At 57.8% G+C, this 25,029-nt stretch overlaps 3 protein-coding genes across 10 annotated transcripts; 1 reads left to right on the forward strand and 2 right to left on the reverse strand.

Annotated features, from left to right (window-relative positions):
• Positions 1–18: 18 nt before the first annotated feature.
• PNPO (pyridoxamine 5'-phosphate oxidase) lies at positions 19–3,942 on the reverse strand. Of its 4 annotated transcripts, XM_085532291.1 has the most exons (7): positions 3,734–3,806; positions 3,532–3,656; positions 3,358–3,457; positions 2,776–2,829; positions 1,782–1,910; positions 757–827; positions 19–609 (listed from the first exon to the last, which is right to left on the reverse strand). In XM_085532291.1, the coding sequence occupies exons 1-7, from the start codon at positions 3,776–3,778 to the stop codon at positions 444–446; spliced, it is 690 nt and encodes a 229-aa protein (XP_085388417.1). In that variant the 5' UTR covers positions 3,779–3,806; the 3' UTR covers positions 19–443. The 4 variants fall into 4 exon arrangements, with proteins under 4 accessions (XP_085388417.1, XP_085388416.1, XP_085388418.1 ...); XM_085532290.1 differs by lacking the exon at positions 3,532–3,656 and having other exon boundaries at positions 3,734–3,942; XM_085532292.1 differs by lacking the exons at positions 3,358–3,457; positions 3,532–3,656.
• A 404-nt stretch (positions 3,943–4,346) lies between these two features.
• On the reverse strand, positions 4,347–15,504 carry SP2 (Sp2 transcription factor). Of its 3 annotated transcripts, XR_014940759.1 has the most exons (8): positions 15,111–15,504; positions 12,139–12,214; positions 10,620–11,573; positions 9,803–10,103; positions 8,536–8,596; positions 7,895–8,069; positions 7,613–7,806; positions 6,053–6,523 (listed from the first exon to the last, which is right to left on the reverse strand). XR_014940759.1 is itself a non-coding variant. In XM_085532286.1 (7 exons), the coding sequence occupies exons 2-7, from the start codon at positions 12,199–12,201 to the stop codon at positions 6,423–6,425; spliced, it is 1,788 nt and encodes a 595-aa protein (XP_085388412.1). In that variant the 5' UTR covers positions 12,202–12,214; positions 15,121–15,262; the 3' UTR covers positions 4,347–6,422. The 3 variants fall into 3 exon arrangements, 2 of the variants coding, with proteins under 2 accessions (XP_085388412.1, XP_085388411.1); XM_085532286.1 differs by lacking the exon at positions 8,536–8,596 and having other exon boundaries at positions 4,347–6,523; positions 15,121–15,262; XM_085532285.1 differs by lacking the exon at positions 8,536–8,596.
• Positions 15,505–15,775: 271 nt separating this feature from the next.
• SP6 (Sp6 transcription factor) lies at positions 15,776–24,216 on the forward strand. Of its 3 annotated transcripts, XM_032440899.2 has the most exons (3): positions 15,776–15,914; positions 17,978–18,072; positions 22,985–24,215. In XM_032440899.2, exon 3 carries the CDS (start codon positions 23,021–23,023, stop codon positions 24,095–24,097), a length of 1,077 nt encoding a protein of 358 aa, XP_032296790.2. In that variant the 5' UTR covers positions 15,776–15,914; positions 17,978–18,072; positions 22,985–23,020; the 3' UTR covers positions 24,098–24,215. The 3 variants fall into 3 exon arrangements, with proteins under 3 accessions (XP_032296790.2, XP_032296792.2, XP_032296791.2); XM_032440901.2 differs by lacking the exons at positions 15,776–15,914; positions 17,978–18,072 and adding an exon at positions 20,922–21,060 and having other exon boundaries at positions 22,985–24,216; XM_032440900.2 differs by lacking the exons at positions 15,776–15,914; positions 17,978–18,072 and adding an exon at positions 21,465–21,596.
• Positions 24,217–25,029: the final 813 nt, after the last annotated feature.

A 25,029-nucleotide genomic window follows, 5' to 3' on the forward strand; every position in this document is an offset into this window, starting at 1 on the left:
TTAACCCCAAAGCACAGCCCAGCTCTGCAATGACTTTATTGCTTCCATGTATAGGAACACAGGGAGTGGTGCTGGTATATATGGGGTTGGGGTGCTATAACCCCATAAGGATGGAGCCACAATTAAAGGACTTATTGAATCATTCCAGCTCAAACACAAAGCACGATTGATCCCAGCTATAGGGCAGGATGAGGGTGGGGGGTTCAGCAATAGGGCAGGGGGTTCAATGCTTCCACAATCACTTTATGGGATTCATTAACACCAGCCCCAAAGGTTACAGACCCACACAGTGCTAAGGGCTCTATAGGACCAGCACAACACGATGTGGGTCCTTTAGGGTTGAATTCGAGCCCCCCAAGCAGCATTAGGGATGGGGTGACACAACAGGGGACACATAGGGGGGGGTTGGGACAAGGAAAAGCTGCTTTAGGGTTTTTAGAGCTTTATGGGGCCAGACGTTCAAACACCCACCCGTCCTCACCCCGATGCGTCATTGGTCCCAATGGGGCCGCGTTGTCCTTTAGGAGCCTAAAGACGATGCGGTCGTGGAGGCGATTGGTTTGACCCTGCCAGAACTCCATCAGCTCCGGCTTTAGGATGTAACCCCCCCTATAAAGCAACGCAGGGGGTGTGAGAGGGGTTATTATGGGGGATTTATGGGGTTATTATGGGGGATTTATGGGGTTATTATGGGGGATTTATGGGGTTATTATGGGGGATTTATGGGGTGGGGGTTCCTTTATCAGTGGGGCTCACCAATAAGGTGGTTTTGGCACCGTTGTGTCCCTGTATTTCTCCTCCAGCTCCGCGTTCTTCCTCCTTAGATACTGCAGGGGAAAATGGGGATGTGGGGCTGTGGGACTGTGGGGCTATGGGGTGGATATACGGGCTATGGGGTGGGGATATGGGGCTATGGGGTGGATATACGGGCTATGGGGTGGGGATATGGGGCTATGGGGACATGGCAGGGACTTATAGGGGGGTTTGGGGGGGATATATGGACGCAGCTTATGGGGACATCAGCTGGATGTGCCCCATAGTGACACTGTAGGGGGGAGGGGATGTGGGGCTGGGGGGCTATGGGGCCACGGGGTGGGAAATAGGGCTATGGGGTGGGGGATGTGGGGCTACGGGGCGGGGGATGTGGGGCTACGGGGCGGGGGATGTGGGGCTACGGGGCGGGGATAGGGGGCTACGGGGAGGGGATGTGGGGCTATGGGGGCGGGGGGATGTGGGGCTATGGGGTGGATATACGGGCTATGGGGTGGATATATGGGCTATGGGGTGGATATATGGGCTATGGGGTGGATATACGGGCTATTGGGTGGATATACGGGCTATTGGGTGGGGGATGTGGGGCTATGGGGCGGGGGATGTGGGGCTACGGGGCGGATATACAGGCTATGGGGTGGATATATGGGCTATGGGGTGGATATATGGGGCTATGGGGTGGATATATGGGGCTATGGGGTGGATATATGGGCTATGGGATGGGGATATACGGGCTATGGGGCAGGGATATACGGGCTATGGGGTGGATATATGGGGCTATGGGGTGGATATATGGGGCTATGGGGTGGATATACAGGCTATGGGGTGGATATATGGGGCTATGGGGTGGATATATGGGGCTATGGGGTGGATATATGGGGCTATGGGGTGGATATACGGGCTATGGGGTGGATATATGGGGCTATGGGGTGGATATATGGGGCTATGGGGCGGGGCAAGGTGTTGAAATCAATGTGGGATCATAGCGAGGCTGTGCTGCTCCCGCTCACGTCTCTATCTGGGATCACGGTGCTCTGCTGGCTCACGACAGCCCCGATCTGGCTGCCTTTAGGGCGAGAATGGAAGTAACGCTCTGATTCCTCCTCTGACAACCGCGTCACTGAGCCCTCGATCCTCACCTGTGTAGGAATAGGGGGAACAGGGGCCCAGCAGCCCCCAAAGCCCTTAATACACAGATCCTATAGTTAATGTGGGCTCTGTGCTGTTCAGATTCGTGGGTTATAAAGGACTTTTCAATGTCATCTAATAACAAACATAGACCCCATAGAGCCCAGTTAGTGGGCGGGGGGGGGGGGGGTTGTTGTTACCCCCTCCACACCCCATAGAGCCCAAAGGAACCCCATAGAGCCCAACCCCCCCCCCCCCTCCCCCCAAACCCCATATGGAACCCCCACCAACCCCATAGAGCCCATAGAAAACCCCCCAGACCCCATAGGAATCCTTCCCCCCCCCCCCCAATAGAGTCCAAAGGAACCCCCCCCCAAACCCCATAGAGCCCAAAGGAGCCCAGTTATGAATAGGGGGGGGGGTTGTTGTTACCCCCTCAAACCCCATAGAGCCCAAAGGAACCCCCTCCAAACCCCATAGGAATCCCCCCCCCCCCCCCATAGAGCCCAAAGAAACCCTATAGAGCCCAAAGGAACCCTCCCCAAACCCCATATGAACCCCCCCAAACCCCATAGACCCGAAGAACCCCCCACCCCAAACCCCATAGAGCCCATAGGAAACCCCCCATAAACCCCATAGGAACCCCCCCAGACCCCCAGACCCCATAGAGCCTAAAGGAACCCTCCCAAACCCCATAGAGCCCAATTATGAATGGGGGGGAGGGGGTTTTTGTTACCCCCTCAAACCCCATAGAGCCCATAGGAACCCCCCCAAAAACCCCATAGGAAACCCCCCCAGCCCCCCAAACCCCATAGAGCCCAGTTATGGGGACGGGGGGGGGGGGGTGTTCTCGTTCCCCCACACACACACACACACCTGCCGGTGGAGCGGCTCCCAATAGAACACCATAGAAGCGAATGGGTTGGAGTCCTGAACCGGGGATAAACGAATTGGGGGGGGGGATTAAAGGGGGTCCATGAGCAGCCGGGACCCCAAGGGACCCCCCCCATTATCCATCAGCAGCCGGGATCGGCCCTAAGGGACCCTATGGGACCCAACGGGACCCTGTGGGACCCAATGGGACCCTATAGGACCCTATAGGACCCTGTGGGATCCTATGGGACCCTACAGGACCCTAAGGGACCCAATGGAACCCAATGGGACCCTGTGGGACCCAATGGGACCCTGTGGGACCCTACAGGACCCTAAGGGACCCAATGGGACCCAATGGGACCCTATGGGACCCTATAGGACCCTATGGGACCCTATAGGACCCTATAGGACCCTGTGGGACCCAATGGGACCCTATAGAACCCTAATGGACCCAATGGGACCCTATAGGACCCTGTGGGACCCAATGGGACCCTATAGGACACTGTGGGACCCAATGGGACCCTATAGAACCCTAATGGACCCTATGGGACCCTGTGGGACCCCCCCCTTAATCCCATTCCTCACCAGCTCCTTCCCTTTGCGGCTCTGGTGGTTGGTAAAGAACCGAAACCCGTCGGGTCCGAATCCCTTTAGCAGCACCATGCGACACGACGGCTTCCCATCCCTATAACGGGACCATGGGGCTCAATGTCCGGCTGTACGACCCGGTTCGGTCCCGGTCCCGGTCCCGGTACCGACCTACTACACGTAGCCAAACACACGGCGTTGGCTTCCCCTATAGCCGGGCATTGAGCCGCCTCCTTGAACCAGGCCGAGAATTGCTCTATGGGGTGATGTGACACCAGGTGCCGCTCCTCGAAGGCCTGAAGGAACCGGGGGGGGTCAGCAAGGCCCAGACCCCCGTTATAACCCCGTTATATCCCGTTATAACCCCCGGTACCTCTTGGTCCCCCCGGTATCCCGTCCGCAGCGGGCCCAGGTCCATAGCGCCGCTGAACCACGCGGTCCGCTATATCCCCGCCCATCTATAAAATCAGCCAATAGAAGGCCGTGATGAGAGACAACGCCCACCAGCGAACCAATAGGAAGTAGACATGCAGCAGGCTCCGCCCACCAGCGCATGTCCCCGCCCATCTATCCGATCAGCCAATAGAAAGCCGCAATGGGGGGCACGCCCACCAGTGAGCCAATAGGAAGCAGTGCTGCAGCAGGCTCCGCCCACCTCGCCCCACCTTTCGCGCCACCCCTCTCGCCCCGCCCACATGGAGGTGTGAGCCAATAGGAAGGCTTGCTTCCAAAGCACCGCCCACACGCTCCATCTGACAGCCAATAGGATGAGGAGATGAGGGAGGCTCCGCCCACCGTGCAGCCTTTATAAGGGGCAGGCAGCTCACAGCGCCCCCATGCGGTGGGAGGACTGAGGGACAAGGGGGGTTAATTGGGGCTGGGGGTAATTGGGGTAATTGGGGGGGGAGTAAATCAATATGGGAGGTGATAGGTAGGAAATGAAGAGGGTCTGTTTGAATTGAATAGGGATAAAATAACACGCCGTGTGGTTTTTTGGGTTTTTTTATCCTTCTTTTTCAACACGTTAAACACAAAAAAGCGATATAATGTATGGTACAATGTACAATGTATGTGGGAATGGGGGAAAGGATTGGGATTGGGATTGGGATTGGAAGGGAAACGGAGCGTTAATGGGGAATAGGATGGAGGGAGGAATGGGAAACTGCATTGATGGGAATGGGAGGATGGAGGGGGGAGAAATGGGGAGAAAAGGGGGGGAAAGGGGGGAAAATGGGGAAATAGGGGGAAAAAAGGGAAGAAAAGGGGGAAATAGGGGGAGAAAATGGAAGAGAGGGGGAGAAAATGGGGATAAAAGGGAAAAGAAGGGGGAAAAAGGGGGAGAAAATGGAAGAAAATGGGGAAATAGAGGGATCAAAGGGAAGAGAAAGGGGGAAATGGGGGAGAGAAGGGAAATAAAGGGGGAAAAGGGGGGAGAAAAGGGAAGAGAGGGGGGGAAAAGAGGAGAGAAGGGAAGTAAAGGGGGGAAATAGGGTTGAAGAGGGAAGAGAAAGGGGAAAAAGGGGGAGAAAAGGGAAGAAAATGCGGAAATAGAGGGATAAAAACGAAGAGAAGGGGGGAAATGGGGGAGAGAAGGGAAGTAAAGGGGGAAAAGGGGGGAGAAAATGGAAGAGAAGGAGGAAAAGAGGGGAGAAAAGGGAAGAAAGGGGGGGAAATGGGGATAAAAGGGAAAAAAAGGGGGAAAAGGGGGAGAGAATGGAAGAGAAGGGGGGAAATGGGAGAAAAGGGAAGAAAAGGGTAAAAAAGAGGGAGAAAAGGGAAGAAAATGAGGGAAAATTGGGATAAAAGGGAAGAAAAGAGGGAGAAAGGGGGAAAAGATGGAATAGAAGGAGGAAAAGAGGGGAGAGAAGGGAAGAGAAGGGGGGAAAACGGGGATAAAAGGGAAAAGAAGGGGGAAAAGGGGGAGAGAATGGAAGAAAAGGGGGTAATAGGGGGAGAGAAGGGAAATAAAGAGGGAAAAGGGGGAGAAAAGAGCAAAAATAGAGGGAGAGAAGGGAAGAGAAGGCAGAAAATGGGGGAGAAAAGGGAAATAAAGGGGGAAAGGGGGGGAGAGAATGGAAGAAAATGGGGGAAAGGGGGGAGAAAAGGGAAGAGAAGAAGGAAAATGAGGGAGAAAAGGGAATTAAAGGGGAGAAATAAGGGGAGAAAAGGGAAGAAAATGGAGGAAAAGGGGGATAAGAGGGAAGAAAGGGGAGAAAAGGGGGAGAGAATGGAAGAGAAAGGGGGAAATGGGGGAGAAAAGGGAAGAAAAGGGCAAAAAAAGAGAGAGAAAAGGGAAGAGAAGGGGGAAAAGGAGGAGAGAAGGGAACAGAAGGGGGGAAAAAGGGGTAGAAAAGGGAAAAGAAGAAGGAAAATGGGGAGAAAATGGAAGAAAATGGGGGAGAAAATGGAAGAAAATGGGGGGGAAAAGGGGAGAAAATGGAAGAGAAGGAGGAAAAGAGGGGAGAGAAGGGAAATAAAGAGGGAAAAGGGGGGGGAAAGGGAAGAGATGGGGGGAAAAAGGGGCTAAAAGGGAAGAGAAGGGGGGAAAGAAATAGGAGAGGGTGAGGGCAGGGCCTGAGGATGGGGGTAATTAAATAAAGATGGGGAGAAAAGCACTCGCCATACACAGTGTTCGTCATTGGGAGCGTAAGGCAACGGATCTCCATAGAAAACAAGGGACCTTCCAAAGGGGTTGATATAGATATTTATAACTATTTATAGCTTTTAAATATAAAGTAGGAATGTGCTGTGGAGGCGTTTTCGGTTCGCCTCGCACCGGAGGGTGCAGCCCCTGCTGTTGGCTGTGCCAAGCCCTGCGTGTCTCGCTGTGCTGGGGGCTACGCTGGGTGCTCTGCCCCACAGCTCCACTATGGGGTCGGCCCCTCTGCAAGGGCTGCTGCTCTATGTGAAGCCCACACGGTGGCAGAGGACGTCCCCAAAGGGTTGGCTGCCCTCATAGGACAGACTGGGGAGACTGGAGTGCTGGGACAGGTCGGTGCCTGGCGATCCCTCACCGTGACCCCCCCTATAGGGGTTTGTTCATCACGACGTGGATCCCAACCCTACAAGTTCTTGGTGATCAGGTGGGTTTTATAGTGCTTTGTCAGGTGGTCGCTCCGCATGAAGCGCTTCTGGCACTGGGCGCACTCGAATCTCTTGTCGCCTGTAAAGGGGAACATTAAACCCTAAAGCCATTAGGGTTGGGTTGAGCTGGGGGACACCATAACACCCACAGACCTGCTGTGTCCCTATAGCACCCAGCCACGGCCATAGGGACACCATAAGGATGTTAGTGATGCCCAAACCAGCTCCATATTGCAGCCCTGTGCTCAGCAAAGGCAGCAAAAAGCCTGTCAGCATTGCAGTCCCCATATCTATACCCCATCCTAAGGGCAACCGGAGGTGGACTGAGACCACCCCAGCCCTTGGTGGGGCATTGTAGGGCTATGAATTGAGGGGTGGCATCATAGGGTATGGACTATGAATTGAGCCCCATATTTCCCACCCCACACCCCATAGCCCCACCCCATAGCCCCATATCCCCACCCTATAGCCCATATCCCGACCCCATAGCCCATATCCCCACCCTATAGCCCATAGCCCCACCCCATAGCCCATATTCCCACCCTATAGCCCCATATTCCCACGCTATAGCCCCATATCCCCACCCTATAGCCCCATATCCCCACCCCACAGCCCATATTCCCACCCCACAGCCCATATTCCCACCCTATAGCCCATATCCCCACCCTATAGCCCCATATCCCCACCCCATAGCCCCATAGCCCCACCCCATAGCCCATAACCCCACCCCATAGCCCATAACCCCACTCCATAGCCCATATCCCCACCCTATAGCCCCATATCCCCACCCCATAGCCCCATAGCCCCATATCCCCACCCCATAGCCCCATATCCCCACCCCATAGCTCCATATCCCCACCCCATAGCTCCATATCCCCACCCCATAGCCCCATATCCCCACCCCATAGCCCCATATCCCCACCCCATACCCCATAGCCCCACCCCATAGCCCCATATTTCCCACCCCATATTTCCCACCCCATAGCCCCATAACCCCACCCCATAGCTCCATATCCCCACCCCATAGCTCCATATCCCCACCCCATAGCTCCATATCCCCACCCCATAGCCCATATCCCCACCCCACACCCCATATCCCCACCCCACACCCCATATCCCCACCCCACAGCCCTGGGAGATAAAGGGGGATGCATGACGGCCCACAGACCCGTGTGTGTGCGTGCGTGTCGCTGCAGCTCGTCGCTGCGTGTGAAACGCTTCCCACAAAAGACCCAGTTGCAGACGAAAGGCCGTTCACCCGTGTGCAAGCGCACGTGGGCACGAAGCAGGGACGTCTTGCGGAAGGTCCGTCCGCATTCGGGGATGTGGCAGATGTGCTTCTTCTTCCCCTGATCCCCCGGCCTGGTGGGGGAATGCAATGGGGCAGGTGTCAGCCCCGTAATAGGCACCGATACCCCGAGTCCAGCCATGAGCTGGCCCCATTGCTCACCTCTTTTCCCCATCCTTGCAGTTGGGGCAGGTACACGCCATCCGACGTCGCTTTTCACCTGGTTGCATCTCCCCAGACAGAGCTTGTTCCATCTGGAGCTGGATCTGAGTCGGGCTCAGGCCGCTGATGGTCAGATTATTACCAGAGACGTTCTGTACCGTCAGCTGCTGTTGGCCTGGAGGGGGGAAATAGGGAGTCAGGTTATACCCTGCAAAGCCAAGGGGCTGAATGTGCCTCTATGCTGCGTGCAATGAAGCCCTGCAGAGGCAGCTGACCACACTGAGGGGTGGGACAGACCCCAGTCAGGCCCCCCATGTCTCAGCACCCCAACCCCACATGCAGCACGGCCCCATCACTATCCCACTATCCACTATCCCACTATCCACTATCCACTATCCACTATCCCACTGTCCATGCTGACCCCAAATGGAGCTGGTAAGTAAGTCCCTTTTTTTTTTTTTTTTTTTTTTTTTTTCTGAATATACTGTGCGGTTTTTCAAAGTTTTTTTTTGGTGTAAATTCGAGGGGGGGGGGAGGAAATGAGCAAAAAAAGGGGGGGGAAACAAAAAAAGAAACTTTGAAAAAACGTGCAATATATTGACCAAAAAAAAAAAAAAAAAAAAAAAATATATGGGACTTACCCCAGACCCTATAAAGGCTGATCCACGCTCAGGAACTCAGGGATGTGGCCGGGATGGGGGGGCTGGAAAGAAGAAGATGGGGTCAGCGTCAGCAAGCACTGGGGGCAGCAGGGAGAGAGGAGGAGGAGGAGGAGGAGGAGGAGGAGGAGGATCTGATGGATGAGTGGGATCTGATGGATGAGCAAACAGGTCGTTGCATAGAGGGGATGTGGGCAGAGAGAAGGTGGCAGTGCAACAATGGGAGGGGAAGTGCTAAGCCAAAGGTGAGGGCAGCTCTCTGACAGCATGGAGATACACACAGGTCCTTCTCGTCCTTAAGAAAACCAGGCTTTGCTTTGTGGAGCCGGCAGGTCCTACCGGTCCCCTACGGCCCGGCCGATATTGTGGCACAGCACAGACAGCAGCAATATCTGTGTCATCTCCTGACACTCATCACAAAGCAGCAATTAAAAACCCCCTTAAAAGCTACCCCAGTGACGACAGCTGTCCACTGCAAGGTTCTAAACCACACCGGGACCATGTTTTATGCTGACATCGTTTAATCATGCAAGAAAGAACAGCTTCTGAGTGCAAAACCCAGCCTGGACTGCTGCTGGTTCTTGCTGGGAGAGAAACCACCGAACGGCAGCAGGTCTTTCTGGATCACAAAGCAGATAAACCTCCCTCAGAACTGACTCCCATCAGCTCCCTGCAGCTCCCAGCTCTGGGCTGGGGATGATTTGCCAGCACAGGGAAGGCAGAGCTGCCATGGGGACATGAAGAGATGGGAGACTGAAGTGCACTGTGGCTCACAAGCCTGGGGCTGTGTCTGGTTCTTTTTGGTTTAAGACAGACGCTTGTTCCACATGAGCTGGGTTGGCTCTGAGGGAGCAGCTAAGCTGGATAGAAGCCCAGGCAGCCTGAGCTGGTGGGAGGCAACCAACCCACAGCAGGGGAGTTGGAACTGATTATCTTTAAGGTTCCCTTCAACCCAAGCTGTGCTGTGATTCCACGTCCTGCAGCTCAGCAACAACACTGCGGGGCTGTGCTAAGTGCTGTCCATGACACAGGCAGCCAGCAGAGCAGCCAAAGAGCCACAACTACGAAACACACAGAGCAGCAAAGAGAGCTCGAGAAGCTGCTGACATCTAACACCAAGCAACCTGGGATATACAAGGGTTCTGTTCACAAAGCTGCCACATCCCAGCTGCAAAGAGCAATGCTAAAGGGGCCGCCTGCCCTCCATATCTGCCCCCTCCTGCCCAGCGCGGCGCAGCACGCAGCCCACCTCCAGCATTGGTGATGGTGACAGGCACCCCCTGCACCTGCACCCCGTTGATGTTGATGGTCTGCATGGCCTGTGCTGCAGCCGCCAGCTGGGCTGCACTCAAACTGATGACGCCTCCGGCGGGTGCGATCTTTGGCAGCGGACGTTCCTTGCGTGTTGTTGGTTTCTTGCTGCTGGTCACTGTGCTGGAGTTACGAGACACGGGGCTGCTGCAGGAGGTGCTGGATGGAGCCACCGTCACGGCCGGGGCTTCCTGGAGCAGCACTGTTTGCAGTTCACCCGATGGGGTTTTGAAGTAAACCTGATGGGAGGGAGAGAAGAAGAATGAGAGTGGTTGAAGGGCAATGTCCACTGCGAGAGATGCTCGGGAATCATGAAATGTGGGACTGCAGGAGGACATAGAAAAGCTGCCCACGCCTCTTAAAGACACACTGGGCCTCCTGCAGACCGGTCCTGGTCTCGCACAATAGCAGGGGGCTGCTTTGGCTTTGCCTGGCTTCCAAAGGTAACACCAGCAACAGCCCTGTGAGCCTGTGCCTCCCCAAGCTGCTGACAGGCCTTGACACCAGCCTGAGCTGGAAGCACAGCAGAGCTTTGCTCCTAATAGCCCTGTGAAAGCAGGCAGCCAGGGAGAGGCTTATTAAAGCCCCAGTGAGGGAGAGGCCGCACTCCCAACCTGACTTGGGCATCAGAGAATCCACGCCTGAACCTGATGCCAATCTGGGGATGTGTCTGACCAAACTCTTCAGCTTTTTAAAGCCCAAGGAAGGGCTTGGAGTAGAACCAGGGTAGAGGGACGTCACAGCAGATGATGTACCTGCGTAGGAGTGGATTCTGTCGTCTGGATCTGGATGTTCTGGGAGGACTTCTGGGGGACGGTGGGGAGCGTGGCTGAGGCGGCCTGGACCACACGTAGGGCCTGCTGTGGGATCTGCACCACCTGAGACTCCTGCTTGGGCTGCACCACCTGGACCTGCTGCACCACGGCAGGCTGCCCAGAGCCCGGGCTCTGCACGATCAGCAGGTTGTTCCCTGCCTGGATGATGTTCTCTGCCGTCGTCTCTATCAACACGGTCTCAACCTGCTCGGTCACGGCCACAGTGGAGGGTTGGCTGGGTGACATGGCTTTCTTTCGAGTCTTTTTACCAGGTTTTGAGGGGCTTTCTGCAATGACCTGAGCCTGCGTGCTCGACTCTGTGGTGTTCACCAGGTTGTTCATGGGCAGGGTAAGAGTCACGTTGCTGCCACCGGTTAACTTGACCACGTTGCTTGAGCCCTGCACTGGTGAAGCTCCACTTTTTTGTGCCGGTGCTGGTTTGATGGGCACGGGTTTGTGAGAGGATGAAGATGGGGTGAGGATGGCCTGATTTGTGCCCGGAATAATTTGGATCTGGTTGGTGAGGTTGGGTTGGACTTGGATGGCCTGTCCCCCTGCAGCCTGGATCTGGGGCACCGCCTGGTACTGAATGTTTGCAGATGAACGAGTCCCTTTGCTGACGACAGTTGGGTTCTGAATGGCAAAAACCAGCTGCCCCCCGGGGTAGGAGGTGCCAACCTGGGAGCCTTGGATCTGGAAGAGATTCCCTTTCGACGACAGGATCCCAAAGCTGTTCTTACCAGAGCCCAGAGGGAGAGGAGCAGGTTTGATGGGGACAAGTTTGCGAGGCGTTGGCTGAGGAGGGGCAGGAGGAGTCACGGCGGCTTCCACTGCTGGGGGACCAATTTTGCTACATGTTGCTGCGAGGAGGGCGAGCGGAGAAGGCTGGGAGTCCTGGGAACCAGGAAGGAGACAGGTATGTTAAGAGACAGGGTCTAAAGCCAAACAGGATCGAGATTGAGTCAGACAGGGAAAGGGGACATGCTATCGAAAGTAACTCAGCCCATGCCAATTAAACACTGCTTATTAAGTGAGCTGCTTCATTAGCCGTGTCACGTGTGCCTTTAGCTCACCCCAGTCGCACTACTTTTAGCCATCAGGATGCCGGCTGCCTTTTAATCCCATGTCTATGCTCTTACAAGCTCCATAAAGCAGCAGACGCCCTTCGAGTCTGCTGCTACTCACACCCATTACACACACCCCGCAGTGTTTCACGCGGTCTTAATCCCAAGACCACCTTGTGAAATCAGCTGCTACCATGACCCAAGAGCTCCTTAAGGAAAACACAGCACAGCCACGAGCGACAGCACTGCCAGGAGCGAGAGCCAGAGCTGGGAACGTGTCCAGGATGCAGCTCCCCAGCCTGTCTTGCAAGCAGAGCTCCTCCTATGGGGCACGCTGCCTGCAGGCCCACACCTGGGGCACAGCCCCTGGTCCAGCTCACACCACCCACACTCACCTGGGCAGTGGAGGCAGCCGGTTGCAGGTATTCACTGGGGCTGACGGCAGCAGTCGCAGCCATGCTGTCGCTCGATCTGCAGGGAGGAAGCAGAAAGACAGGAGTGAGGTGAGCAGTGAGAGCTGAGAGCACTAATATTCGGGGCTCTCCCAGCATCACTCAAGATGTGGAACCTCGTGTGACTTCAGCCAGAGCTGGATAAGGGGCTGCAGAAGCCTCACCCTCTCACTGCTTTCTCCCCACACCTTCTATAGACCTTTGCTGAGCATTGAGGTTGCATTGAGGGGCTGATAACACACAGCTCAATGGTCCTGCTGTACAGCAGAGTCCACCACTGCCCTGCAGAGCCCCACATGAGACCCCACAATAGGGGTGGCAGCTTCCAGCCCCCACCCCACACCATCTCCCCACCCCACACCGTCTCCCCACCACTTGCTTTCCCTTTGGGAATGACCAAGGATGAAGTTTTGGTCCAGGCTCATGTTTTTATTTTATTCCAGGCTGGAATAAAAAACACTGTTTTAATTATTTTGGTATGTTGTTGGTGCTGAATGTTTGCAAGTCATTATGTAATTAAAAGGTCGTTTGGGGGAACGGCAGAGCTGCTGGCAGCAGGAGAAAAAGCCATAGGAGAACCAGGAGGGCACAGACACCTAAATCCTCCCCATTTGTTCCATCTTTTCTTCTAGGTTAATAAGGTTTCATCCACAAAACATCCTTTGGCAAATCTCCCACTCGCCCCCATCCAACAACCACTGAATTGATTCAACAGCTCAACACTATTTGCTTAAAGAAGGTGCCAGGGAAAACTTGTCCAAGCTTGAATTTCCTTTATTACCATTGCTGACGATGGCCTGACTTGAGCAGGGAATTATGGCCACCTGAATAGGAATGCTTGGGGTTTATGTAGGGCATCTCTGTACTGGTGGACCCCCTGCAAGTGAGATGTGGGGCCGAGTGGGATTGAATGGATGGCACAGTGAGCACCTTGCAAGGAACATCAGCCATTGCAGAGACACAGAAGGGGGAGAAACCCAACACTCCAGCCCCTGTTTGCAATGAAGGTGGGAGGCATTGGGTGCTCACAAGCAGAGAGATGGATTCGTTCTTTCTTCCTGGAAAGCCAGAGCTCACCCTAAGGGCTGCACGTCGCCTTCCTGCAGAACTAGGGCACTGCTGAGGATTAGCAGCCCTAAATACAAATAAGAGCAAGCTGAGCTGGCCGGAGAGAGACATCAGAGAGATGCCATTAGTCTGTACAAATAAACACCGGTGATGATGATGAGGGGGGGGAGAAGTTTCTTCCTTATACAACCCACTGACAGCACACAGCCCACGTGTTCCTCCTTACCAACCTGCATCATAAAGCTGTTTGCTCAGAGTCAATATTCACATCCCATAGAGAACTTCAGGCCCTGTTTGCTACCCTGACATCCCCATCAAAGCCTCAAACAGGACACTGAGCAACACACAGCCCAGCCATGTCTGCATTGGCACCTGTACAGTCACCCAGCATCTCCTGCACCCTCTGGGGACGCTGCGTGTGGTTGAAGATAACGATTTCAAGCCTTATCGCGACAGCCTTATCTTTAATTAGCCGCTGTAACAGCCCTGCTCTGATAGAGGAAGGGCTTGCTCCGCTTTGCAGGCACGCAGGGCACACAATCTGCCTCCTCCTGTCCTCCTGATGGATGCAATGCTGGGTTTATAGATGGGATGGACTCATTGCAGCCCTTCTGGGCCATCAGAACTCATAGACACCAATGGAAGCCCAGCCAAAGGGGGATAAACGACCCCAGCCCCTTCAGCACACACAGCCCCTCAATGCAGACACTGAGGGTGGATCTGAAGCATCGAGAATCCATGTTGAACAGCAGCAAAATGGAGCAGCACTGCCAGGGTTTGGCTTTAATAAAGGCCTGTAGCCCAACGTTCCCAGCCTGGCCAACCCACATCACGCATTAACACCCCCCTCCCCTCCATATGTATCCATATATATCCATATATATCCATATAAATCCATATATATCCATATATATCCATATAAATCTATATAAATCCATATATCTCCATATAAATCCATATGTATATCCATATATATATCCATATATATATCCATATATATCCCTATATATCCCTGTATACCCATATATATCCATATATACCCATATAAACCCATATAAACCCATATATATCCATATATACCCATATATATCCATATATACCCATATATACCCATATATACCCATATATACCCATATATACCCATATATATCCATATATACCCATATATCTCCATATATACCCATGTATATCCATATATCTCCATATATCTCCATATATCTCCATATATCTCCATATATACCCATATATACCCATATCTATCCATATATACCCCTATCTACCCATATATAACCCTATATATCCATATCTATCCATATATACCCATATATATATCCATATATACCCATATATCTCCATATCTATCCATATCTATCCCTATATATCCATATCTATCCCTATGTATCCATATATCTCCATATCTATCCATATCTATCCATATATATATCCATATATACCCATATATCTCCATATATATCCCTATATCTCCATATATCTCCATATCTATCCATATATATATCCATATATATCCATATATACCCATATATCCCCCTATATATCCCTATATCTCCCTATATCTCCATATATACCCCTATATACCCCTATATATCCCTATATCTCCATATCTATCCCTACACCCCCCCCCATATATCGCCTGTTCTCCCCATGGAGGCGGGACGATGTTCCAGTCCCGCCCCTCACTCAGTCCCCGGAAGCGCCGCCCTCCCGCTCCTCTCCAGGCTGTTCCGTTCCGACTAGGCCTCACTCCCATTCCCATCCCGGCTGTACCGGTTCCATCCCTCCCATAACCCCCATAACCCCGCCCCCATCGCTCCCAGCCCCCCCCTGACCCGCACAGACCGGCCGGGGCGGCGGCGGCGGCGGCTCCGACCCCCTCACGGCGCCATCTTGCTCCGGTAGAGCTGCCCGGGCACCGCCCTGCTTGACCCGCCCTCTCGATGTCATCTTGTCCAATCGCTGATTGCTTTGTAAACATCGTGGCCAATCCGCGTTGAGGATCTTGATTGGCAATGATGAAGCGATGATGGAGTGAGCGCTCCACCAATGGGAGCGGGTTAACAATATGACGGACGGAAGGCGAGATCCAATGGGAGGGCTGATTCCTGATTGCCATCTCAGCTGACCAATGAGAGCGCGCGTAACTCCTCTCCATCCCCTGATTGATTGACAAGCTTTGAGGCAAGGAGGCGGACTTCCCTCTGGGCGGGAGCTGCTAGAAAGCGACCTTACGATTGGCTATCATCAGTATGATTGACAGGGCGATGGACCAACAGGAGGAGCGGGGCTGCCCGGTGTAGGCCTAGTGGTCCGGTGTAGGCCTTACCGGGTTAATCCCGGTTGTTGGGGGTCCCGGTTCCCCTATAGGCCATAATGGGGTGGGGGGGGTCCCAACCGATCCCTTCTGCCCCCATAGGCCCGGCCCACCCCACAACTGGAGCCATATAATTGCCCGGCGCTTTGTAGTGCGGTGTCTATGGCCGCGGGGCCTCCATTAGTGGGAACTCGCCTCCCTTCTAATTAGCGGCCCGTGTTAATTACACACACCGGCACCGAACCCCCCCCACACACACACGGTACCGGTACCGACCCAGCCTGGGGGTCCTGGGAGCAGCGCGGCCCATAGACACAATGAGGTGAGGATCCGAATGGGGCACATCCCATATCAGCCCCATTGCAGAGCATTGATCCCATATGATCCCATAGCAGAACACACAGCTGCCCCATCCCAATAAGGGAGGAGACCCCAGTGCTGCCATGGCTCCATTAACACCAATGGGGACGGGGGGGAATAGGGGCAGCTGCCTGCATTGCTCACAATGCATTGCCCACCCTGCATAGCCCACCTTGCATTGCCCACCCTGCATTGCCCACCCCTGTATAACCCACCCTGCATAGCCCACCCTCCATTGCCCACCCTGTATAGCCCACCCTGCATTGACCACCCTGCACTACCCCCCCTCTATTGCCCACCCTGCATAGCCCACCCTGTATTGCCAACCTTTCAAAGCCCACCCTCCATTGCCCACCCTGCACTGCCCAACCTGCACTACCCACCCTGCATAGCCCACCCTGTATTACCCACCCTGTATAGCCTACCCTGCATTGCCCATCCTGCATTGCCCACCCTGTATAGCCCACCCTGAATAGCCCACCCTGCATTGCCCACCCTATATTGCCCACACTGTATTGCCCACACTGTATTGCCCACCTTTCATAGCCCACCCTGTATAGCCCACCCTGTGTTGCCCACCCTCCATAGCCCACCCTCCATTACCCACCCTGTATAGCCCACTCTTCATAGCCCACCCTGTATAGCCCACCCTTCATAGCCCACCCTCCATTGCCCACCCCAGCCCCCGCTGCCCACCCTCCCTCCTGCCCATACAAGTCCCATCCTGCTGCTCCCTGCCTCAGTTTCCCCATTCAATCCCTGACGCCAACGTTGGGCTCCAGTCCCAGCCCGGATACGAGCAGGGACACGGGGCTGGGGATGTCCTCGCTGTGGGCTGCAAACGGGGGCGGATTTTGCATGGTAAAGGGAGAAGGTTTCCTGGGATCCCTCAGCTCTTAGCCCATCCCACAGCCCCACAGCCCCACAGCCCCATAGCCCCATAGCCCCACAGCTCCTTAGCCCCACAGCCCCATAGCCCCACAGCCCCATAATCCCACAGCCCCACAGCTCCATAGCCCCACAGCCTCACAGCCCCACAGCTCCACAGCTCCATAACCCCAGAGCTCTATAACCCCACAGCTCCACAACCCCACAGCTCCACAACCCCACAGCTCCACAGCCCCACAGCTCCACAGCCCCACAGCTCCACAGCCCCACAGCTCCACAGCCCCACAGCTCCACAACCCCATAGCTCCATAACCCCACAGCTCCACAGCCCCACAGCTCCACAACCCCACAGCTCCACAGCCCCACAGCTCCATAACCCCACAGCCCTATAGCCCCACAGCTCCACAGCCCCACAGCTCCATAGCCCCACAGCTCCACAACCCCACAGCTCCCCAGCCCCACAGCCCCATAGCCCCACAGCTCCACAGCCCCTCTAGCCATCCCCACCCCTGGGGCTGCTGGCAGCTGCTCAGAGCCCACACGCAATTAAAGCAATTAGGGCACCTCCAGCAGCCCGCCAGCCCATCTGTGCTGAGATCATTAAACCATCCTTAATGATTTCTTCGAAGTATTAGCAGGTAGTTTGCAGAGCCCCTACAGAAATGGGGGGGGGGGGGTGGCAAAGCCAACCTGGGGGACAGGGACGGTGCCGTCACCGCTGCCTGGGGGCCCTGACGTCAGCCCTGTTGTGCTGCCTTTGATCCACACCATGAACCAAACCTGTTCCTACATGGCTGGGCCAGCCCTGCCTCCCCTCCAACCCTTCCCCATGTCCTGGGGGGGGGGCTCTGGACATGGTGTGTCTCCAGCACATCCACATGTCCCCATATGGAACCATTGGATCTCCATATGGAACCATTGGATCTCCATATGGAACCATTGGATCCCCAATGCATCCATACCCAATAGGAGCAGCCACATCCCCAGTGTGATGTTGTGTCCCCCCACCCCCATAATCAGCCCCACTTTGTGGCTGTGTGTGTCCCCATCTCGATGCCAGCAGGGTTTCCTCGCGTGGTGACGGTCGGGGCGGGCAGAGATCTATAGAGAGATTAAATGAAGCTCATTAAAATCCAGGTTTGAATCATCATCCCGGGCTGTCAGCTCATGGCAGGGCAGGGGAGGCCGAATCGTGCTGCAAAGGTTGAATCCCGACAGCAGTTCCTGCTCAGGTGAGAAATGCAGCCCCGGGGCACGATGCGACCTGGCACAAGAGAACGTGGTGATAATCCCAGAGATAGCTTTGTATAGGGCCCAAATGGGGACCCATAGGGCAGCACATGGAGATGTGTGGGGTGGGGGGAGGATGGGGTCTGTGCTGTCTATTAGAGGCTGTGCCAGGTATGGGGATAGGGGCGGCATGGGGATAGGGACGGTATGGGGATGCTGAGGGGTCCTGTGGGGTTGTAGGGCCCAAATGGGGACCCATAGGGCCCAAATGGGGACCCATAGGGCAGCACATGGAGATGTGTGGGGTGGGGGGAGGATGGGGTCTGTGCTGTCTATTAGAGGCTGTGCCAAGCATGGGGAGAGGGATGGCAGGAGAACATCGTGATAATCCCAAAGATAGCTTTGTATAGGGCCCAAATGGGGACCCATAGGGTGGCACATGGAGATGTGTGGGGTGGGGGAAGGATGGGCTCTGTGCTGTCTATTAGAGGCTGTGCCAGGTATGGGGATAGGGACAGCATGGGGATGCTGGGGGGTCCCGTGGGGTTGTCCCCCCAGACAGACCCTTTAGCTCTGGGTTTGTGGGTGCACAGAACCAAGGCCAACCCATAGTGTTGTGCTCACCCAGCACCCCACAGGTCCATAGAGCTTCATGCCTGGAGCTCTGCCATCCCCCACAGCTCAGCCCCCCCCAGGCCCGTCTGGCTGCCGATCCAGGCGCCCGTCTGAGGCCCCACAGCCCCCCCAGGGGACTCCCCTGAGGCCGGGGCGATGCAGACGGCGCAGCCCCATGGGCTGGGATGGGACCAATCACCCCAAGGCACCCCCTTACCCGACCCCCCCCCATCCCCCATAACCTGCTGGCTCAGCACCCGCTGCCATAGGCACACAGGGGTGCACCACATCACCGTGCACACATGGCTGTGAGCACACACACACACACACACACACAGCACCCGCCAGCCCCGCTCCCCTCTCAGATCCCAATTTGTTTTATGACAGCAGAGGAAATTGCCCTCAGTTCCCCACAGCCGGGAGCCCTTTGAAGTGCTCTGCCCTGGGGCTGGGAGGGGCCTCCCCCTCCTCCTCTATCTCCCACCCCCCCCCCCAAATGACCCCCCATCCCTGAGCTGGGGGACACATCTCCTCCTCCCCCATCCCTCCATACCCTTCCATTTCCAGCTGCACACAGGGCTGCCCCCGCTCCTTATGGGGCTGCACCTCATCACCCACCCACCCCTCACCCCCCAGCTGTTATTTAGGGGTCACAAACCCCTTCTGAGCCCTTTATGGGGGTGTGGGTCACAGCACCCATCAGCTGGAGCAGCTCCATGGAGGGATTCGAGGCATTTTCCTCTTGCCTTGTAATTTATGCAAATGGGCTCTGTAATTAGCCGTAATTTCAAGGCACTGCTCGGGGTTTCAGACGTTCCATGGCAAGGAGATGAACCCCCCCCCCCCCTCACTTCCCGCATCCTGCAGCAGACTCATTCCTTCCATGGGTGGTCCCAACTAAATGGGGGTCCCAACTAAACTCCATCAACCCCTGCCCTGCTCAGCTGCTGCCCCCAGCCCCATTCCTCCCCAGCCCCCCAAGCTGGGGGGGGGTCACACCATACCTGAGCCTTGCCCTGCAGCACACCCTTGTCTTGCTGTCCCATAGGGAATCCATGGGAATGGGGTGAGGAGTTGCAACCCTACAGCAATCAATGGGACCGGAGCCCCTCATCGGGGCTGATCTGTTCCCATTCCACCGATCCCAAAGGAATGGGGAGGTTGGGGGGGGCCGCATCCCCATCACCCCCCCACACACACACACACATTGGGATGCTGCAGCCAGGATCAGGGCTGGGATCGGGACCTATATGGGGGGTCCTATATGGGGGCTGCCCATTGCTGCCCATCCCCTCCATGCCGGGGGGGGTCATCCCGCTCCCCCCCCACCCTCAGCGGTGGAGGCAGCTCCGTCCCATCCCTACAAGCTCCGCCGGGACCCACGCGATGATGAAAACCAGGAGAGTTTCCCCCAGGGCAAAGGAGTTCCCGAATCCGCCGCCCCAACCGGGGGGAGCTGCGGGGATCCCACGCACCGTGATGGGCAGCAGGGCTGGGGGGGGGGCTCTGAGGGTTATCCATATAGGGATAAACCTACCTAACCATGTAGGGTCTCCAGCAGCCAGCCCTGCTCCATAATGGGGTCGTTGGCTGTAGAAATGGGGTCGTGGCACCCAAGCAATAGAGCAGCTCCATTGTAATGATGCCACCTGGAACCCCCCCCCTCCCTCGGGGTCCCCGGGCTCACAGCCTCCATCAGGGACTGTTATGGGGTCAGGAGGGTCGGACCCCTCAGTTTGAGTATGGATGGGCTCCCACTCCCCTCTTTAGGCTGCATATAGGGCACGGGGGGGTATCAGGACCCCACTCTGACCTGCCACGTCCCATCCACCCCACGGCACAGGGATGAACGGGGGGCACTGCGACCCCACTGATGACACCCGTGGGGGGGGGGCTCGTTAATACACCGGGGGGGGCTGCAGGGGTGACGGGTGGGGGCTGTCCAGGCTGAGCCATCAGAGGAAGGAGGATGGAGGCCACAGGCGCAGGAGGGAGGAGGTGGTTGTTGCTTTCTTCTTTTAATTACCCCCCTGTTTTGCGGTGTCTGCTGCGAACTTCCCGTCCCCTCCCTCCTCTTTCATGAGCCTGATCCCAAACTGGGGGACGAGGCTTCTGTCAACCGGGGCCGGGCTCTGCCTCCAAGGGTTAAAATCACCTGGGCCAGGTATAGGGGTGGAGCTGGGAAGGTGGGAAGGGAGGGAGGGAAGAGCCGGCGCTCGGCCGGGACCCACCATTCCTGCTCACCCGGCCCAGTGGGTGCCCGGTCCCTGGGGAACCGTGCGGGTCCCTCGGGGGTCCCTCGGGAGCCAGAGCCGCCCACCCGCCCCCGCCGATGAGGACGGAGCCGCCGGGAGCTCGTTGCTGCCCTTAGACCCGTACGTACCGTATTGCGCCCCGACGGCACCGGTGGTCCCGGTAACAGCGCTTTGCGAACGGGACCGCTCTCTAACCCGACCCCCTTCCCGATCCTCCCTCCGTTCCCATTGCGGTCCATTTACAACCCGCTTCCATTCATGGGGCTGAATCTCTCGGTCCAACCGGGTTCCCCCTCCGCTCCACCCCGCCCCGCTCCGCCGCTTCCCCGGGGGAGTTTCGTTGCGTTCCACGGAGCCTCAACCCGCGGCATCGCCCCCGCAACCCCGGGATCGGTTCCAAACCCGCGGCATCCCCCGAACCCGCGGTACCGTCACGCGTGGAGCCCGGCCGGGTTCGGGTCGGGGCGCGGCACCGGCTGAGAGTCGGGCAGAGTCGTTGTGCCCAGCCCGGCCCGTGACTCACAGCGCATCATCCGCCGCTGCCTCAGTTTCCCTGCGGTGAAGCGGCCGCCGCGTCGCCGCCGAACCTCGCCCGGGTGGCCCCGGGGCTTCTGCCGTCATCTGAGCATGGAAAAACGCCACCGGGACCGGGCGAGGTGGGACGGGGCTGGGGATGGGGCTGGGGGCTCTGCGGTTACGGACCCTTCTTCCCTTCTGCCCCCCGACCCCTCCCTTCGGTTCTGGACACTGGGGGGGGGGCCGAGGTCATGCTGTCGGACCCCCCCCCCGTTCCCAGCTCCGTGTGGCCCCACTCAGCGTAGGGCGGCTGCCCCATACATTGCGATGCGCCGTGGGGTTTTGTGCTGTGCTCTCAGTCCCTCCTGTCGCCCCCCAAGTTGTGGGGACGGTTCTAGGAGTGTTGGGGGCGATCGGTACCGACCCTCCCCCATGGGATGGAGCAGAACCGAGGTGGGGAGCAGCACCCCCAGCCCTTGGGGGGCTCTGGGCTCCTATAGCAGGTGGAGATGGGCTCCATTGCATGGGGAGGCTTTGACACTGGCAGCTCCTGCCCCGCTCCGTGGGGTCCCCACCCCAGAACCGGGAGAAGCGGCTTCTCTATGGGGCTGGGGGCTGCCGGGGATCTCCGGTGCCGGAGCCCCATAGGATGGAGGCTGTGGAATACGGCCCCAAAGCATCAGCGCATCGCTGGGGGGTTGGCCCCATCCCGCAGTGGGGTGGTGGGAGGCACCGCGGCTCCGCTCCCATCGCCCTGGGGGTGTTGGGAAGGGGCTGAGGGGGGTGTTGGGCACCGGTAGGACACCGTGCCGGTGTGGGGTGAGGGGGAGGGGAGCCGGTGGCGGCGGCAGGTGGATTTCAACACCGGGGTGGGGCCGGGCCCCCGTGGGTTCCGTGCGGCTCCGGTGAGTCACGGCCCCGCTGCGGGGAGCGGTGGGTGCCCGGGGGCTGCGGGTGCGTGGCCGGGGGCGAAAGCAGCTCCGAGCCCGGCTTCAAAGCTCTGCCGGTGGCCGAGCCCCGGGGCTCCCTGCCCCGTCCCGCTGCCATCCGGAGCTGTGTGACCCCCCCGGCTGCGTTCCGCCCCCACAGCAGCGCATGGTGCCGTGTCCATGTGCTATAGGGGGAGGCGGTGGGGCAGGATTTGGGGCACGCACCCGCAGTGCTGTGTGTGGGGGACGCAGGGACGGGAGGCAAAGCCCCGTTGTTTCCTCGGCTTTGGGACCAGGTCTGTGGGGTCCATGGGGGGCGAGGGGGGGGGGCTGGTACCCGGTACCTTCCGGTGTCACACCGGGGGTCGCGGTGGGGAAATGCCCTCAGTGGGGTGACGGGGACGCCGCATCAGTGGGGCTGGCAGCCATAACACATGGGATCTACCGCCTGCCTCAGTTTCCCTCTGTGTAAGGACGGGAATCGGGGTGGCCATCGGATTCAGCCCCACACGGGGCCGGGCTGTGTATGGGGGCAGGGTCTCCTTCTCTTCTCACCGCTCTTCTCTCCCTCACCGCCCCCCCTTCCCCCGGCCCTACAGGTCTGTCTGCGCCCCCGCCCGCTCCGCCGCCCGGCAATGCTCACGGCTGTTTGCGGCTCTCTTGGGAACCAATCCTCCGACGCTCCCCGCTCCTCGCCGACCCCCCTGGACCTGCAGCCCTTGCAGCCCTTCCAACCCCCCCCACCGGGCTCCGACTTCTCCTCTCCGCTTCCCCCCCCAGAGCTGCCGCTGCCGGGTCCCGACGTCTCCTTCGCCGCTCCCGGCTCTTACGACCCCCATGGCCCCCCGCGGATAGAGCTGCCCCCCGACGGCCCCGCCGCACCCGGTTCTTACGCCAAACTGCTGCAGGCGACCCCCCCGGACATGGCGCATCCCTACGAGCCCTGGTTTCGCCCCCCCCACCCCGCTCCGTCCGGAGATGAGGGGGGGGTCAATTGGTGGGACCTCCACGCCGGGGCCAGTTGGATGGAGCTGCCCCACACTCAGGGGGGGCTCCAAGTACCCGCCCCCCCCGGCCTCCAACCTCCTTTAGGGGGGTACGGAGGGAACGAAGCGCAGCTCTGCGCTCCCCCCCCCCACCTGCTGCCCCCCACCCAGCACCTATTGGGGCCAGAGGGAGCCAAGGCGTTGGAGGGACCCCCCCAACCCGAAGCGGAGGGAGGCGGCCGGGCCAAGGGGGGGGGTCGCCGGGCTGTGCCTCGGGGGGGGGGTCAGGCGGCGTGTCGATGTCCCAACTGCCAGGAAGCGGAGAGGGGGGGGCCGTGCCCAGAGGGATCGAAGCGCAAACACCTTCACAACTGCCACATCCCGGGCTGCGGCAAAGCTTATGCCAAGACGTCGCACCTCAAAGCTCATCTGCGTTGGCACAGCGGGGACCGGCCGTTCGTCTGCAACTGGTTGTTCTGCGGGAAGAGATTCACCCGATCCGACGAGCTCCAACGGCACCTCCAGACCCACACGGGCACCAAGAAATTCACCTGCCCCGTCTGCGGCCGCGTCTTTATGCGCAGCGACCACCTGGGGAAACACATGAAGACCCACGACGGCAACAAAGAGAGCGGAGAAACCGACGGCAAAGGGAACAACGAGCCGCCGGGGGGCAAAGGGGGCAAACGGGAGCCCGAGGGGGGCACGGCCAACCCCACAAACTGAGCGGGGGGTGAGGATGGGGGACGAGGGTTGTGGGGGGGGGGCGACCCTCGGGGCTGGTCTCCGGGGTTGGGTGCTGCTGTTCGGTGCCGCTCGGTGCCGCTCGGTGTCCCTATGGGAGCGGCGATGCCCGAGGGCGGTTTCGTTCGCCCCCCCCCCCCCCCCTATAATAACTCCGGTTTCCCCAATGGTATTTTGGGAGCTGCTGGCAGGCGGCTCGGGAGGAACATCAATGAGAACCGAAAAGCCGGAGCTGCCCAAACACGTCCGGCCGAAAGGGGCGGAAGGAGAAAAGAGAGAGAAAACCCCGAACCCTCCGACCTGGAGCGGGGCTGCAGCCCCTCCCGTGCACCCCCCACCCTAAAAAGCTCCGGGGTCCCCACGACCCCGCTGTGTTTCAGCCCCCCCCCCTCAATTCCCCCCCACTCATGGCGCTGTGTGGGGCTGGGGGGTCTCATAGCCCACCCTGTTGGGGGTTCGGGGTGGGGTGGGGGGTCTGCAAATCCCTCCTTTTCTTTCTTTTTCCTTTTTCCTTTTTTTTTGGCTTCGATTTGGCCCAAATGAATGGGGTGGTTGTGGGGGGGGGACCCCAAATTGAAGCCAACAAAAAAACCCTAAAGAAGAAGAAAAAGGGGGGGGGGGAAGCAATAATAATCCTGCTTGAATGTGAGTTCAGATGTGGGGGGTGGATATAGGGGGGGGGTTTGATGTCGGGCGGTTCTCGGTTGCCGGTTGCCCAAGCGCCCGCCTGCAGCTTTCCCACACCCACCGCCGGGGAGCCGGGATGGCCGCATTCCTCCGCCCGACGGTCCCGTCCCCCCCCCCCCCCATCCAACCCCATCCCCCCCCCCCTTTATCCCGGTTCTTGCGGCCGATCCACCCCCGGGGACCCCGCGACCCCCCCCCAACCCGTGCATGCTGCCCGTCCCTGGGCT

Source organism: Coturnix japonica, unplaced genomic scaffold (genome assembly GCF_054131305.1).
Source record: "Coturnix japonica strain WE unplaced genomic scaffold, WE-NBRP24 Scf049, whole genome shotgun sequence".
NCBI lineage: Eukaryota > Metazoa > Chordata > Aves > Galliformes > Phasianidae > Coturnix > Coturnix japonica.